Genomic DNA, 17,740 nt, shown 5'->3' with positions numbered 1-17,740 from the left:
TGGGTAGGCCCGCACTTGATTTGGGTAGGCCCGCACTTGATTTGGGTAGGCCCGCACTTGATTTGGGTAGGCCCGCACTTGATTTGGGTAGGCCCGCACTTGATTTGGGTAGGCCCGCACTTGATTTGGGTAGGCCCGCACTTGATTTGGGTAGGCCCGCTCCGTCTAGGTAGGTAGGTCGTTCGGTAGGTAGGTAGGTAGGTAGGTCGTTCGGTAGGTAGGTCGTTCGGTAGGTAGTGGTAGTGATTGGTTTTATTTCTCAAAGATTACAGTTTCGCAGTGCTTGGTGTAAACCCGCACTGAATTGCACTGCTAAAACAATTCGACAAATACATGGGTTACAAATTATTAAAGAAATACATAAATTATTAATAAAATACAATCTACAAATTAACAGATTAAAAGATAAACTCTGAGTAGACATTGTCAGAGGTTAAATACATATCGTGCATACAGATTTCAATAAGCCTATTATTAATACATTATTATTGATGACTTGTCATAAATGTGTATATTCAAACATATTAGTTCGGCATTGCATAGTGCTGGTTGAACTATTTTGGGGGACTAGAAATTTAATATTAGCAATCATTGAAACATTCCAGTCAGGGCCGTTGTAAAAAAACATATTATGAGAAAATAATCTCCAATTATTGATGAATTCTCGTATCATGCAATGGTTGAGACCATACGTCAAAATCTAATACGTTCAAGGTGATAATTCAGGTCAGGTAAAGATCTTTACATAGGAATTAAAATCTAATGAATTTCTTCTCCCAAACTTAACATATGTGCATTACAACATATTTGAATCGAAACTGCAAATACTGGTTGCATTATTGTTGAAGAGTGTTACAAGATAGGGTATGGGACTATTCCTGTAACGATTAGTTCGTGTTTTAATAGTGTCCAATAGGCTGCTGTTTCTTGTTCTTCTACCACTGACGTCTCCCCGGAAGGGGGGTAGCCAATTCCGGTAGGACTCAGACTGTAGTAGTCTTCTTGCGAATGTCTGACAAAGGTGTTCACGTCTTTGCTGTAGTGTCATGAGGCATAGCGTGTTGCAAGCGTCAGTATAGGTTGTGTAGTCAGGCCCAAGGATGATTCGAAAAGCCCTTCGCTGTATTCTTTTCCAGTTGACGTCTTTGGGACTGTGTAATGGCTGGTTGCCAAACTGGGACAGCGTACTCACAAGTGGGTCGGACAAAACTTGTATATATGGTGACAAGATCTTCTCTAGTAACTCCGAAAGATTTTGAGTCTTCTCAAAGAAGACTGAAGCCTCTGGCTTCCTTTCTTGGCCATGTGGTCCACCTGGGTGTTTCATTTTAGGTCAGCTTGTATATGGAGCCCCAGGAGTTTAGCTACTTGAACTTGTACTAGGGGGTAGTTGTCAATTTTAAGGTCCCATTCGTGAGTTTTTGTTAACTATAGCCGCCTATGGCAAAATACGTAACTTTACATAGGCCAAAACCCAATAATTTGAATGACAGCCATCTAGTCTATCCAATCAATTTTGAGCACAATGGCCCTACATTACGTCAAAAAATTCCCAACCAGATCTAACCCAACAATCTCTTTTTATTTATTTATAAACTGCACTTGGCCACTCTCCGCCAGAGGTCCTCCAGCGCTGCTACCTCCTGACCGCATTACCCATCACAACAGCGTGTAAACATCCGACCTGTCGCGCGGATGTCAACACTTACCCACTAATTTTAGCACATACAAACAACCTCTCATATCACAAGCGGTTTACGCCAACTGACTTAGCTAAAATGCAATTTCTGGCGGATATAAACACACATCCATATACGCATTTAATTTTTAGTACGATCTACTTGAGAGTACCCACGCGGAAGAATACCGGAATGAGACCTTTAGTGAGGGTAGTGGTGGCACAGTTTTTGAGAAGTGCAGAAACATCACCTTGCATTTGCGAGGCTAGGTAGGTAGGTAGTTCGGTAGGTAGGTAGGCAGGTCGTTCGGTAGGTAGGTAGGTAGGTCGTTCGGTAGGTAGGCCGTTCGGTAGGTAGGTAGTGGTAGTGATTGGTTTTATTTCTCAAAGATTACAGTTTCGCAGTGCTTGGTGTAAACCCGCACTGAATTGCACTGCTAAAACAATTCGACAAATACATGGGTTACAAATTATTAAAGAAATACATAAATTATTAATAAAATACAATCTACAAATTAACAGATTAAAAGATAAACTCTGAGTAGACATTGTCAGAGGTTAAATACATATCGTGCATACAGATTTCAATAAGCCTATTATTAATACATTATTATTGATGACTTGTCATAAATGGTGTATATTCAAACATATTAGTTCGGCATTGCATAGTGCTGGTTGAACTATTTTGGGGGACTAGAAATTTAATATTAGCAATCATTGAAACATTCCAGTCAGGGCCGTTGTAAAAAACATATTATGAGAAAATAATCTCCAATTATTGATGAATTCTCGTATCATGCAATGGTTGAGACCATACGTCAAAATCTAATACGGTCAAGGTGATAATTCAGGTCAGGTAAAGATCTTTACATAGGAATTAAAATCTAATGAATTTCTTCTCCCAAACTTAACATATGTGCATTACAACATATTTGAATCGAAACTGCAAATACTGGTTGCATTATTGTTGAAGAGTGTTACAAGATAGGGTATGGGACTATTCCTGTAACGATTAGTTCGTGTTTTAATAGTGTCCAATAGGCTGCTGTTTCTTGTTCTTCTACCACTGACGTCTCCCCGGAAGGGGGTAGCCAATTCCGGTAGGACTCAGACTGTAGTAGTCTTCTTGCGAATGTCTGACAAAGGTGTTCACGTCTTTGCTGTAGTGTCATGAGGCATAGCGCGTTGCAAGCGTCAGTATAGGTTGTGTAGTCAGGCCCAAGGATGATTCGAAAAGCCCTTCGCTGTATTCTTTCCAGTTGACGTCTTTGGGACTGTGTAATGGCTGGTTGCCAAACTGGGACAGCGTACTCACAAGTGGGTCGGACAAAACTTGTATATATGGTGACAAGATCTTCTCTAGTAACTCCGAAAGATTTTGAGTCTTCTCAAAGAAGACTGAAGCCTCTGGCTTCCTTTCTTGGCCATGTGGTCCACCTGGGTGTTTCATTTTAGGTCAGCTTGTATATGGAGCCCCAGGAGTTTAGCTACTTGAACTTGTACTAGGGGGTAGTTGTCAATTTTAAGGTCCCATTCGTGAGTTTTTGTTAACTATAGCCGCCTATGGCAAAATACGTAACTTTACATAGGCCAAAACCCAATAATTTGAATGACAGCCATCTAGTCTATCCAATCAGTTTTGAGCACAATGGCCCTACATTACGTCAAAAAATTCCCAACCAGATCTAACCCAACAATCTCTTTTTATTTATTTATAAACTGCACTTGGCCACTCTCCGCCAGAGGTCCTCCAGCGCTGCTACCTCCTGACCGCATTACCCATCACAACAGCGTGTAAACATCCGACCTGTCGCGCGGATGTCAACACTTACCCACTAATTTTAGCACATACAAACAACCTCTCATATCACAAGCGGTTTACGCCAACTGACTTAGCTAAAATGCAATTTCTGGCGGATATAAACACACATCCATATACGCATTTAATTTTTAGTACGATCTACTTGAGAGTACCCACGCGGAAGAATACCGGAATGAGACCTTTAGTGAGGGTAGTGGTGGCACAGTTTTTGAGAAGTGCAGAAACATCACCTTGCATTTGCGAGGGTAGGTAGGTAGGTAGGTTCGGTAGGTAGGTAGGTAGTTCGGTAGGTAGGTGGGCAAGGCGTGGGGAGGGCGCCGTTGACGCCTGCATGACCCTCAAAAGGTTAAAGGTCATGGGGCATAGAGAAGTCATAAAGAAGTGAAATTTTGTTTTGGGTGTAACTATTGTTCTTTTGTTAGTATATTGATGACGAAATTGTTTACAAGGTAAGTGGGGATTAGAAAAGGATGGGAAGGAACCCTGTAAAAGGTAAAGCACACACAAAAAACATATTGTAAGTTACACTACAATGACTATGTACAACGCAAACCTGTCTATATTAGCAACCGCTAATATTACTATCTAGTTACACTCAATCTTTGCACAACTAATTGCAGGAGTTGTTTAAAGCTTTCTAGTGATGATGCTATATCTGTGGTTGAAACTGAAATGTTTTTGCATCTCTATCTATTCAGAAGTCCACTTCAGTTAAAGAAAGATGGAATCTGGCCAAGAAAAGGGTCAATTTTTGTTCAAGAACCATCTAATAATACTAGTAGTCAAGACACTTTTCATCCAAACATGAAAGAAGAACAACAAAAATACAGTTGCAATTCCACTTTAATACTGTAATACATTTACATATACAATAATTGAATTCTAACAAACAGCTTAGCTGGTCAATACATGTAGTTCCAATATAGAGAGAAGCAAGGCATTTTTATTGTGTTACAGGTTTACAAAAAATTGATAAATACGGATGTAATATAACATTTATTGGTTATCATACTTATCGGATGTCATATAACATTTATCGGTTTCTTCCAAAAGTCATTATCATCTAATTCATGAGCATACAAAGTTCTAATCTGCATATGATAATACATATAATATATACATTAGCTTGGTAGTAATAATGTTATAGATGTATATTCCATCCCAAAATTTGTGATTTTTTGAAAGGCAAAAAGAATTTGTCTTGGATGGCCATTTCTAGACTTAAAGATCCCATCTAGTTTTCATGATTCAAAATCTGTACTCTGGAAACACTTTAAAAAATGTATGGGCATAACCCCTCTTATGATAATAGTACGGTCCAATTACATCATGAACTTAGGCACGAGATGGGCATGTTCCACTCTGTTTCCGGGGGTGTTCAGGTGAAGTGGACCCTGCTCTGCTGAACTGTGGTGAGGTAGTAAGGCTGGGTGTCTGCCGCGGGGTCACCTAAGGTCATGTCTGAAATGTGAAGTTCAAATAAACAACAATCAGAGGAGACAGATGCAACTGAAAATGTAGAAACATTCCCTTCCAATCTTATTAAAAGTAAGCAAAGCAAAGCACAGATCTTTGGTTGATCTGACTGCCTAACCCTGTAATTAGTCTCTACCAGACTAACTACGCTGGCTATATATAGGAGAATATTTGCCAGGGGAGTTTGGCCGCCTTGTAGGTTTGACTGGCCGCGGAGGGAAAGAAACTACCTCCCCGCGGCCGGACTCCCTTGGCCAATTTTACTCTCTTTTTTGCCGAATTCTACGATCCGTATTCCCGTACAAAGGCCTGGTGGAGGCTACCATGTAACCAATAGAGAATTTGTAGCCGAACAGCTACTTCAGTGTGCTAAGGTTTAACATTTTTCTCTACTAAAAATGTACATTGTACATAATTCTATAACCAATAGAGAACTGGTAGCCAAATGGCTGCTTCGTTTGCTCTTATTAGGGTTAATGCCACATGAAAACCATCTGTCACCATGGAAACCAGATGAAAGTTCTGCCGACCTTCCAGAGCGCACACGGCATGTTCATACGGAGGTCGAGTGCTGATCTGACACACCGAGGTCACCTGGTCATCCTTCCCTCCTGAAGTCTGCTCTAACCGCCACACCGCGGCCTGGCTTCTACAAGAAACAAACAAACAAACAAAGTTAGAAGTGTCTGTCCTCCTTCCCTCCCGATGTCTGCTCTAACCGCCACACCGCGGCTTGGCTTCTGCAGCAAACAAACAAACAAAGTTAGAAGTACGTTGGTGAAGTATAACTTATTACCTGGGTGTCTATCCTTCACCGACACACTTCTAATAAGATACGCCAAAAACAGTTACTCACAAGCAACTGGAGTTCAAAGTAACTTCAAAATCATATCCAGTTGCTTGAGCAACTGTTTTTGGCAAAAGTTAGAAGTGTCTGTCCTTTCTTGTATCAGACACAACAGCTTCAGAGTTAAGGAATGATGAAACAGGAGGCTGGATAAAAGTGAAAAATTGGCTTCTATAAGAAACCCACCAAAAAAAATTAAAAGTACCGTCAAACCTGTCTATAGGAGGTGGTCACTCAAAGGACTGGCCAAAGTTGACCACTTCTTATCTGACACAAAAACTCCACTAAAACAGATGACTCAGAAGACAGGTATTATATAATCTTGGATAATAGGTAGGTAGGAAAAAAGAGCTAAAATGAAGGAGACAAGGGGATCGGAGTATAAGCAGTAGATGTGGAGTGAGGGAAGGTGGTCTGAATGTAGGATGGAGGGAAGAAAAGAAGGGAGGCCAGACGAGAGTTCCACCCACCTCTCGTAGACTTTCTTGATGCAGGCTCCTGCACTGAGGGGCAGCCGGAAGGTGTGGCCGTCGTCATGATGATGGTTACCATAGTGCTGGAGGGCCATTCTACATGGGGAGCATGGGAAATATGAGATAATGTTAGGTTATACATTGTACAATATATGGTAAAACAATATGGTCTAAAGCTATCATGGTAGGAATGTATGTCTCAGTCTTGTTTGTTCTAAGTTCCAAATTTCTAAGTTCTATTTCTTCTAGTAACTACAATGTCAAAGTTTGTGCACCATGCCAAGGGCGCCCCCCTCCCCCATAGCCTTACAAAATCCCCCCCACCCCTCCTCGGTGTCCTTACCCTAACAGTGTCCTCAGGTTTTCGTGAGGGAGGTTGAGAAATGCCTTACAGGCTGCCACCATCTCTAAGACCACATGAAGTTTGTGCAGCAAGGCAAGATTACCCCCCTCCCCCGTGTCCTCTAAGGCCCTCTAAGGTTCTATCTCAAGGACTCCCCCCTCCCCCATGTCCTTACCCTAGCAGTGTCCTAAGGTTCTCGTGAGGAAGGTTGAGGAAAGTCTTACAGCCTGCCACCATCTCTAAGATCACATGAAGCTTGTGCAGTAAGGCAAGGTTGCCCCCCTTCCCCATGTCCTAACCCTAATGTTCTATCTCAAGGTCACCCTCCCTCCCCATGTCCTTACCCTAACAGTGTCCTCAGGTTTTTGTGAGGGAGGTTAAGGAAAGCCTTACAGGCCGCCACCATCTCTAAGATCACGGCAAGGATGCCCCCTCCCCCACTGTCCTAACCCTAAGTGTTCTATCTCAAGGTCACCCCCCTCCCCCATGTCCTTACCCTAACAGTGTCCTCAGGTTTTCGTGAGGGAGGTTGAGGAAAGCCTTACAGGCTGCCACCATCTCTAAGATCACGTGAAGCTTGTGCAGTAAGGCAAGGTTGTCTTCAAGACTTGCGTCTGTCTTCAAGTAGGCCGACAGCTGGCTCAAGGTCGTTAGTTCCTCAGCTGGGAAGGTCGGGGAGGAGAAAAAGATGAAAACCAAAAATTAAATACAGTATATCCCTACACCTACATTTACAAAATACACATAAAGCAAAAATATAATCTGCTTGTCTCTATTTCCGAAATTACCAATGAAGAATACATTGGTGAAAGTTAGACATCCAAAAAGCAGTTACTCAAGCAACTGGATATGATTTTGGGAACGGTCAGACGTTTCAGGTAGTATCCACTACCTTTCAGTGACACTGGAGAGTTGTCAGAAAAGCAGGTTTATAATTATGAACTCACTATTGATTGACATGCAAAAGAGTGAAGACAACTCTCCAGTGTCATTGGCGAAAGGTAGTGGTTGCTACCTGAAACGTCTGACCGTTTCCAAAATCATATCCAGTTGCTTGAGTAACTGTTTTTTTTTGTGTACCAATGAAGAAGTGAGTGTAGTCCCTCTTCATCTTCTCTATGCCAATCTCTGCGAGGAGTCGGACAGGCAGGGAACCGTCAAGGTCGGGAGGACGCATCGTGCCCTTGAACGACTCACGCACCAGGCACGCCAGCTCGCTCTGGTTACTACGGTGAACCTGGTAAACACAAACAAATACATCAACAAACAAACAAATACATCAACAACTTGTTTCATCCTAGAAACCTACACACAAGCCCTTAAAATGCTTACTGGAGAGCTTGACATATATCAGAGTTACTAAGGAAAGAAATTGCACCCAAACCAATACATGCCCTCCCTTGGGGGAAAAAGCGCTTCATCAATGTTTATTTGAGATTATTCTGACTGTGAGGATTCTATTTTATAATGTATTATGATGTGTAAAGTACTTGAATTTTTAACACCTATGTCTGCTTTGTGATCAATGACGCATTTCAGGTAGTATTGATTTTTTTATTTGTGTACCTGCTATGTCATTGGACATAAAAATCTGAATGTTCCAATGCCTCTATGTTTGGACACCCCTATTAGTTACAATGTCCTGACATAGTAGCCTGGTTACCAAACCTATGTATTTGTGGAGAGGATGTAGCTCCCGAGTCCTACTATTTGTGGAGAGGATGTACGACTTGGGAGCTATAATACTATTTATAGGTGTGGTAACCAGGCCACTGACATAGGGCTAGGGACATGGAGGTGTCAGACAGTAGACTATGTAAGCTTCTCCCCCTTACCATAGGCTGAATCTTTCCCTGTTGCAGAGCTGCCAACACCAGCTGTAAACAGTCCACCAACTCCTGGTATCCACTGCAGCCTGCAAGAATATATATACAGGGTGTTTAACTTCAAATAGTAGAACTATATACAGATAAAGGTCCTGAACTTCTAAATACCAGAAGACTGAAAAGTTAAAGCCTCAAAATAAAGTTAAGTCATAGGTTTTGATCACTGTACAGTGCACACTAGAGCTACACTACAGTACAATTGTACAATAAAAATTAAAATGGCCGTTCCTGGCTGAATTTCTCAAAGACGTTGCATGCTTGTCTTTTAACAACGAATTTGAATTTCCTTGGAAGAACTTAACTTGAACACTGTAAAAGACTTTCCAGTACTTTTCCCCAGAGCTTACCCAAGAGTTTTTCCCAAAGTGCCTCGGTGAAGTCCAGGTCCTTCCTAGGAGGCAGCAGCATGGAGTGCATCGGGGAGTTGATGTCAGACTCATTCTGTACTTTCTGGACAAACAATAATTACACATGGAAACATGTAGCACTAGCAGTACTTCATTTCTTATTTCTGCAATTCAAATCATAATATCACAGCCTGAGTGTCAGCCTTGTTTAGCCTGGGTACCATCCGGATTTTCGCTGCGCAACGCTCGAAAGCGCAGCGAAAATCCGGATGTTACCCAGGCTAAGCGTGTTAGCTTTCGTCCACTCCCCAAGATCCGTTAACAAGGCTGACACTCAGGCTAATAATATCAAGCACCTGCATTTATTTATTGACCATCTTGCAATTTTTTTTCTTAAGCAATCTTAGTCAGTTATTCTAAGCACTGTTACAGGCGATTTTTGCCAAATCAGTATTTGTCACTTACTTGAATATGAAGGTGTGAAATAGTCTTGTGAATAATAAATGTAAAACTGACTCAAACTCAAACAATTAAAAAAAAAATTAAGCCACAGTTAGTCTTATACCTGCAGGGCTGGTTTCTTCACATGCAGGTCTGTGAACTCTGGAGAAATGGGAATATAAGAAAAAAAAAAACATGTACAGAGAAGTAACAAGAAGCAATTTTTCACTTTCAAGAATCTTCTGTTTACTTGTCATACCTGACAGGCAATCGCCTAAATTCCATTCTTCATATATCCTAAATTTTTAAATTGAGATGCCTGTTTTCTTTAGAATTGGCAGGGTTTCCTTTACATTAATTCCAGATTGAGGTGTTTAATACTGTTATTCCCTCTCTATGGCCTCAATGGGTTAGTACTGATCACTGGCCAGATACATCTTATAGTATTTTTTAAACCACAGAGGTATTCTATGACAAGTGATTTCATGTACTGTGAAGCTAGAGTTATACCAGTCATACAGATATAGACTTGTGTACAAAAACAAGAAAGGAGAGAAGTGATTTAACATTGACAGTTTATTGTTTTGTCAAGACTCACAGCAATATCAACACATTGCGTCTAGACATACAACTGATATCAAACAGCACACTAGATAAGAGTACAATGTACACAATATTCAACATTTTGTAGGCACTGCACAGTTTCCAGTCTTTTTATAATCATGTTCCACATGTCACATCAACATCTGTGCTGCAAGCAAAATATCCTCTGAATTCCACCATATCTATCTGCATCTGTCATGATGCTGGAAATCTGGAGTTTTCAAATTCCAACAATGGAGATTGCCCTTACTACATTGTATAAGTATGATCATGATAAAATTCAAGCTTTCAAAGCCCAGGTTTTAACAATGTTGTTTACTGCATGTTCAATACAATGGTGTTTCAATTTGTCTTATTTAATTGCAGCTTGACAATAAGAGTTTGTAAATGATCCACTCACAATGGTTGACTGATTGGTGCACCCCAATACTAGTCAAAAGACTGTGATTTCAAGGCCACTGTGACTCTTATCACTGTACTTTTCCGAACAGAACAACATAGTGTACATAATGTAAATCACTTTTAATTTATGTTTGCGGCAGCAAGATAAATTGAGGTGTTTGTTTGTGGTGGAAGCAGATGCAAACAAAAGAAAAATGTTGGCAAATTATTTATTTCTAATAAGTTTGCTATACAGAAGGGACAATGAAAACCGTGAATTAGTATGTAACTAATTTTGTTATTGTTAAGAGATGTCAATGTCTAGTATATAAAAATTAAGAATTACTGATGAGGACAATTGATAAACTGTAAACACCTACAATTTTGTGTATTAGAAAATGAGCACAAGGAAGAATTGTAAATACATGTACTTACGCAATTCAGACGTAACTATCGAAATAAAAGTTTTGAAATACCAAAAAAACGTGATTTACAGTATTCAAGATAAATATGGAGAAAAGAAAAAAAATCAACAGTGATAATCGTCATAAATGTAAGAAATAGAAATGTATGTTATACCAGTAACAAAAGGCTAACAGTGTACTAGTACTCAGAATGAAGTGTGACTGAAATGATGGCAAAGGTTTCTGATCAGTTTTCATTGTTGTACTTCCTAACTTCTAAGGTGTAAAATGTGTCTGGTGCAGGTAATTTTAGTGCAGATATGAGATATCCAAAATTGCATATTTTTTGTCATGTACATCGTAATTTGAAAAATACATGTCATGGAAAATTACTAGTGAGTCAGTAGCAAACACAACCACTGAACCCCTAAGCCTGTAAAATTCAGTCTGTAAAATTGCAGGTTTCTTTTTCTCCTGCAATATTGAAAATGTCTGCAAAATGCAGACTGTAGGTGAGTATTTATAAAACTGTTCAGCTTATGGCCTATCTTCTCCCCTACAGCCGCTCTATACTATGGCCAGATCATACAAAAAATGGAAAATTGTAAACACACACCCTCGCAGAAAACCATCATACCCATAGAGGTTATACCCGACATGAAGGCATGCAACAGACAAGAAAAGGTGATCTCTCATTACTGCCCAAGTTGTTAAGTTTCCAACCTTAGGATATACAATATTGGGAACAAAAACAATGCGGTCGATTTGTACAGGAGTTGGCGCGTCTTTCCCAATATGGTTTTTAACAATCTGTTTCAGGCTGGTCTCTTGGATGAGACATTTGCTATTTCTGCTGTCGATGGCTTCTTCAGCACTTTCACAAGCTGTTGACAGCTCAGCTACCTCCTCAAGAACTTCGTCTCTACTTTTCTGAATCGTCTCCAAGACTCGGCTGTGGTCCTCTTCAACCTCTTTCAGTAGCATGTCCTTACTCCTTGTGAGCTTCTGAACCTTTTGATCAAATTTTTGAGTAATGTTGTTAACCGTCTCCTCTTTTCTCTCGGTGGCTTCTTTCTCCTTATTTCTAAGATCTCTCAAGAAAGCGAGATAGCTCTCAAGCACATTCTTGCCCTGATCTACTGAGGTCTTAATTGAGGCACTTCTTTCTTCCATGGCCTTTTTGAGGGACATGGTGGTATGGCCTGCATGGTCTTGATCCAGACATTCGTCACAAACCGGCACCAGGCATTGTTTACAGTAGACTCTCAGTTTTTCAGAGGGGTGTTTGTCACAATTGTTTCCAGCCTGTTCCTCTGAAACGTCTACTTCACTGTTCCCCTGTTCTTCTGTGGAAACTGCTGGCTGGTTGGAAATTCTGTCACACAGACTACCCACCAGATGGTTGTCTGGCAAACCTGTGACCCCCTGGGCTGGTATCTTGACCCTACGGCGGCAGTTTGGGCACTGGAAACGTGCTTTCTTCCTTGCTAGGTCCTTTAGACAGTCCTGACAGAAGGTGTGCTGACAGGGCAGCACCTTGGGCCTGGTGAACAGCTCCAGGCAGATGCTGCAGGACAGTTCTTCACGGATTTGGTCTCCCAAAGTGGACGGTGCAGCCGCCATGGTTGTTGTCCTCGCCTGTACATGTACCCTACTAAGGTTACAGTTCCACCTGGGTGGCTATAGGAATGGTATTGTCTCACTTACTCAGATCAGGTTTCAAACCTGACTAAGCTGCACCTAAGTGAACAGCTCCAAGCAGATGCTGCATAACACACAAGAGTTCTTGTGCAAAACAAAGAGATATCAAAACCAGTCAGAATGATTAGAAGCGTGAAAGAAATGATGGCAATAGTTTCTGATCAGTTTTCATTGTTGTACCTCCTAAATTCTGAGTGTTGCAGGTGATGATGGTTCAGTGTTAGAAATCCCATCTGCATTCTGCATTTTGCAGAGATATTTACAATAACGCAGAAGAAAATTTCTACAATCTGCAATTTTGCATTATTAAATTGAGAAGGTTGTAGTATGGAGGCTTGTGTATTTGCAGAAAGTGTTTCAAATTTGCAGAACAAAATTTTGACTTGTCTGGAATATTGCAGAACATTAAAAAAAGTACTTCTACTACTGATAGTGCAGGTAAGTTTAGTGCAGGTATCCACACAGAAGTATTACTCCTGTACATTACCTTCTATAAAGCTCCTGACAGTTGTAGTAAGAGGAACGGCATTCTCTTCCTGACACCACAAAACTTCTCCTGTCTGTAACCCTTCCACAAAACCCTGCAGAAGGAACGGACAAAATACTTCAGGAAACAGCAAAATGACAAAAATCTCATGGTACAAATGTATATCAATCAATATAGTTTGTACTTATAAACCTGCTTTTCTGACAACTCTCCAGTGTCACTGACGAAAGCTAGTGGAAACGTCTGACTCTGACTGTTTCCAAAATCATGTCCAGTTGCTTTAGTGTTTTTTGGCGTAGTATTTCACAGTAGATGATAAATTCTAGCAAAGATAGGATTAGATTAAGACAGCAGCATGGGATTTTTAAAAAATGTGCTAGCTTTATTATTGGACTTCTCATGGATTAAAAAAAAGCATTTTGTCAGCATGGATCAATGTATATGGATTTGTCAACAAGAAAGGGACTCACAGTCAGGGTCTGCAGTTCCCTGTAGATACTGTAGGCGGCGCTCTTCATGTCGCCTGGTACTGCCCGGATGTGCTGGGGGAAGACAGTTTCATGAGAAAGTAAAAAAAGACAAAGTCACTGAAGAAAAGTAGTGGATGCTACTTGAAACATCTGACAGTTTTCAAAATCTATCCAGACTTGCTTGACTAACTGTTTTCTTGTCTGGATTGTCTAATCTTCAATATTTTATTTTAAAAAATTTGTTGCAAAAGGTTTAGACAGGAATAAGTGAACACACTATGAGCTACAATGTGATACCAACAAAACTCCAGTGTGATACCAACAAAACTCCAGTGTGATACCCACCATGACAGTGTCGGAGTTGTAGGGCGGCAGCTGAAGGACAGAGGTCACGTCTTTCCAGCCACATTCGATCAGAACGCTGGTCTGGCGCTCTCCCGCGGCATCCTGGGAACCCGTGCCGAATACGTCGTACTGCACGAAGCCTCGGTTGACGACCTGTCAATCACAGCGTTGTCATGGTGACGAGTAACCCAACACCCAGGAGCCATGTTAGAGCACAGTCATATCACAACAATGATTTCTTTGTTACAATATGTCAGTTAATAAAAGCTAACTCTTTTGTGTGTTGTTTGGTGACAAGAATTCTCACCAGCAAAATTCAAGTTGGAATACATAACTAGAACTGTGAAAAAGACTCACATATTTAGGAGGAAAGATCCTGAAACTTAAGTAACACTGACTGACTTCCATTGTAAGCTCTGACAATTCAGTGATAGTTGAAGTACTGTAGACTGACTTACATTGTTATTGGGAGGAAAGACCCTGATACTTAAGTGACACTGATTGTAAGCCCTGACACTTTATAAAGTGATGGCTACAGTATTGCTAAGTGACTTACATTGTTGTTGGGAGGAAAGACCGTAGCCCGGTGTTTCTTCTGTAGTGCTTCCAGTGTGGGAAGGTTGGCTGGAGTGGGGAAAGGTCCTGGGGGGAAGCAATATGTTATTGTTTTTCATCACTCTTCAGATGATAAACTAATTTAGTATAGTTGCCCAACATTGCTCGAAATACCACTCAACTTTACAAGGAAGAAAACTTTTGACATTTGTTTGCAACTTAGCATAAAAGACAAAAAGACTTTTGATTGATACAGTTGGAAGAAAAAAGGGACAAAGAGTACATTGTATTTTTTTAAAGCCTCCATAATAGACTGTTAAGTAACTGTTGTTCACCTTTTGCAGTGACAGTATAAGTTGACATCCCAGTCACTTGTCCCCTCCTGTTGGTGTGCAGTTCACTGCCCATGTAGCAGACCCTTTCCCTGCTGGATAGCACTTCTACCTTCACCCACAGTGGGAAAACTGCAGGCTGGGCGTCGGCAACTGCTGGGTTGTGGGCCATGGCGTACAGGGATAGGAAGTACCTGTGGAGAAATGGTTGTTTAATATCCAGTAAAATTTTGAACTCAGTTCATACCTCATACTGAGAATGTGATAGTGCCATTCTCCTGTTTGCCGTTCTTAGAAACTTTAAAAATGCAGTAAAAAAAAATAAGCTTGCAGATTTCTATATGCTAGGAAATCTCATTTTTGATCTTATAGTTAGAGTCAATTCCGCGTCACCGAGTGGGTTGTTATTGTCATTATTTAGAAATGTTTTGAATTCTTTGTAATTTTCTGTCTAAGAAATTTCATAATTTGGAAATATTTTGAACATCTTGTCAATATTCTAAATAATTCCCTGGTTTTCTAAAACGTTTGAAATATTCCTGATGTGGATTATGACATTTCCAATAGTTTCTAAATATTTCTAGATCTAACAGCACTCTACCATTTTTTACCATTATTTCGAATTATTTCTAACATTTTGTAAATAGGTCAGTGGGATGGGAAGGAAGTAATTCACACATCCCTGTGAAGTACAGGGCAGACTGCCTGAGTGTCAGGCATTGATGCCTTACACAAAAGAGCCACCAGTGTCCAGCAGTGAAATCTAAAAATATACAGAAGAATACAGAAGAGTAGGATTAGCACCTACTTTTATGGGGGCAATTACCCACATCTACCATTTGGTTATTTGTTTGAAATAGTTCTAAATATTTCGAATTGTGAAAGAAACACATGGGTAGTTCAAATTTATTCTAAAGAAAGAGATCTTTGTACAGTCACATTCAAAATGTTTCAGAAATATATAAATGAATTCAAATATATTCAAATTTTCATTTTCAAATTTTTGAAAAATTTAGAACTTTTGTTACTGGGGTATTCTTTTCTTCTAAATAATTCAAACGTATTAGAAACATGGAGAAAAAACCCACTCGGTGACGCGGAATGGACTCTATAGACCAAAAAAAATATTTTGAGCCAAGTTTACAAACAATGCAATAAACCCAGAGGGCTTGGATTATACTTAACTTAAAGACAACAACAAAAATATGTTTTTAAGAAGGTTTCAACATCCATGTAATAAGATATGCCAAAAAACAGTAACTGGAGCAAATTTTTCCTGGTGTCACTGCCGAAAGCTAGTGGATACTACCTGAAACGTCTGACCATTTCCAGAAACATATCCAGTTGCTTGAGTAACTGTTTTTTGGTGGAACAACGAAAATGCCCCGAGTGACTTTACCTGGCCTCTTTGACAGACACAGGATGCAGCTCTGCCACTATCTTTGGTGTGTCCTCCATGCTGTCATCTCTTGTGCTGTCTTCCCCGTCTGTCTCTACCCTCCCTGCAAGGCTGTCTACATCCAGCACTCCATCCAGACTCTCACTGGTCAACTGTTCTAGTGGAACCTGGAGAAATATCATATTCATACCACTCTTGTTCTTTTTTGAGCTGGTATCAGATAAGTCACTTAGATACCCCTCAGTATCTGATACCAGCCCAAAAAAGAACAAGAAACAGTCATGCCTTCAAGTACCAGAGTTATCAACCAAGAATTGAGGTCTTCAAAAACTTTCCAAGAACTATTTGTAGAGTGGAGCTATTTCAGTATTTGCCACCAAGATCAGTTGGGGCATCATGATTAGAAAGCTTTAAACAACTCCTGCAACTTAAATGTGCAAAGATTTGGTGTCACAGGTTGCTCTGTGTGATATAGCTAGCTGCCGCCGCGCCGCGTGCCTGCCAAGGGCAGTTATACCGGCTATACAGATTATGATTTTGTACTTGTTCTGCAATTCAGATTTCAGCAGTTGAAAAAGACATACCTGCAGTTCCCTCTGCAGCAGATAGATGGAGTCATTCTGCGCCTTTCTGTCCACCATGTTGCAGAGAGGATGCTGGGATTGCGGCAGCAGCTGGATCCGAAACTCCTCCTTGAAAAGTTCTGAGTCTCCACTTTTACCACATTTCAACCTGAAGAGAAGCAAAATATTGAGATTTTGTACCAGTTCGTACACTGAACTTGTATACTTTCTTTAAATAATGTTTTGAGTTTGACAAGAAAGTTTTGCTTCAATGCTGTCATGTCACAAACTAACCGGACCTTCTTGTCATATAATTTACAAGAAAAACATTCTGATCTAGTAGCTATGTCTCTTTTTCTACCTCCATGCACAATAATAATTGTACTACAATTGAAATTTGAACTACAACGTATCTACAATTTGACAGAAATGCTGGTATAGAAGATGATAGACTTGTATATAGTGAATTATTACGGCAGGATACAGTATCCAAAATTTGACGACACATGTAGTAGATTGTAGAGCTAGATATGCATGTGGGGAGGGGGGTGGTATACCAAAAACCTCGACCATAATTTTTGTCGTAAACATTCACTCACGAACCTTTGCAGTAGTGTCTCCAGGTCGCATTTGTCCGTCTCTACCTGGTTTTCTTCCTCGGGTATCATTGGAACCATGACTGCGGCGGGCATGGCTGAAAACTCGCTTTTTGCAGGATTCGAAACGTCAAAAAAACTTCCGGAAGTTGGAACGACGATTCGAACTTGCCGCGCTAGTTTTTAGATTTCGGAACGAACCATTACAGAATGGGGTACTAGTAAAATTATCAAGGAGAGCATTTCAATATTATTCCAAAGTTTGTCTCATAAACAATGGCAAATGTAAGAAAACTGATATAATTTGTATATTTTGTGTATTTTATGACGTTATATTTGACTTTATCAACTTTACTTTAAAATGTGTAGGAGAAACCACCCATTTCATATGGTTTCGCCTAAGTTTCAGTATTTGATGATTAAAAACACAGCCGTTTTCTAGCCTTTGTTGTTTCTTTAAAGCATATTTTGACTTAAATTTTCTTGAGGGTGGTAAAATATGAAGACAACAGTATATTTGGTTGTCATATTGGAGAAAACTTTGAAAAGTTCTAGCCCGTGGACGGAAAGTAGGGAAACCCCTCCACTATT

At 40.3% G+C, this 17,740-nt stretch overlaps 2 protein-coding genes across 2 annotated transcripts; both read right to left on the bottom strand.

Annotated features, from left to right (window-relative positions):
- Nucleotides 1–4,362: 4,362 nt before the first annotated feature.
- On the bottom strand, nucleotides 4,363–17,340 carry LOC109468832 (protein zwilch homolog). The gene is made up of 16 exons (XM_019767172.1): nucleotides 17,157–17,340; nucleotides 16,575–16,722; nucleotides 15,991–16,157; nucleotides 14,595–14,785; nucleotides 14,261–14,346; nucleotides 13,705–13,857; nucleotides 13,360–13,431; nucleotides 12,890–12,983; nucleotides 9,438–9,475; nucleotides 8,873–8,975; nucleotides 8,475–8,554; nucleotides 7,720–7,876; nucleotides 7,136–7,301; nucleotides 6,294–6,392; nucleotides 5,507–5,625; nucleotides 4,363–4,961 (listed from the first exon to the last, which is right to left on the bottom strand). The coding sequence occupies exons 1-16, from the start codon at nucleotides 17,243–17,245 to the stop codon at nucleotides 4,879–4,881; spliced, it is 1,845 nt and encodes a 614-aa protein (XP_019622731.1). The 5' UTR covers nucleotides 17,246–17,340; the 3' UTR covers nucleotides 4,363–4,878.
- On the bottom strand, nucleotides 10,867–12,850 carry LOC109468858 (tripartite motif-containing protein 2-like). Its single transcript, XM_019767219.1, has one exon. It carries the CDS (start codon nucleotides 12,322–12,324, stop codon nucleotides 11,269–11,271), a length of 1,056 nt encoding a protein of 351 aa, XP_019622778.1. The 5' UTR covers nucleotides 12,325–12,850; the 3' UTR covers nucleotides 10,867–11,268.
- Nucleotides 17,341–17,740: the final 400 nt, after the last annotated feature.

This window comes from Branchiostoma belcheri, unplaced genomic scaffold (assembly GCF_001625305.1).
Source record: "Branchiostoma belcheri isolate BF01 breed outbred unplaced genomic scaffold, Haploidv18h27 scaffold2, whole genome shotgun sequence".
In the NCBI taxonomy this organism is placed as follows: Eukaryota; Metazoa; Chordata; class Leptocardii; order Amphioxiformes; family Branchiostomatidae; genus Branchiostoma; species Branchiostoma belcheri.
Note: the sequence above shows the minus strand (reverse complement) of the source record. Positions and strands in the feature narration are given on the sequence as shown.

Excerpts from the sequence above, each read along its gene's own strand:
- LOC109468858 (XM_019767219.1), bottom strand. The coding sequence starts at position 12,324 with ATGGCGGCTGCACCGTCCACTTTGGGAGACCAAATCCGTGAAGAACTG.
- LOC109468832 (XM_019767172.1), bottom strand. The coding sequence starts at position 17,245 with ATGCCCGCCGCAGTCATGGTTCCAATGATACCCGAGGAAGAAAACCAG. Across the intron at positions 9,476-12,889 it reads TGTCAGGAGCTTTATAGAAG|AGTTCACAGACCTGCATGTG; the intron begins GTAATGTACAGG and ends CCATTTCTCCAG. Across the intron at positions 8,976-9,437 it reads TGAAGAAACCAGCCCTGCAG|AAAGTACAGAATGAGTCTGA; the intron begins GTATAAGACTAA and ends TTGTTTGTCCAG.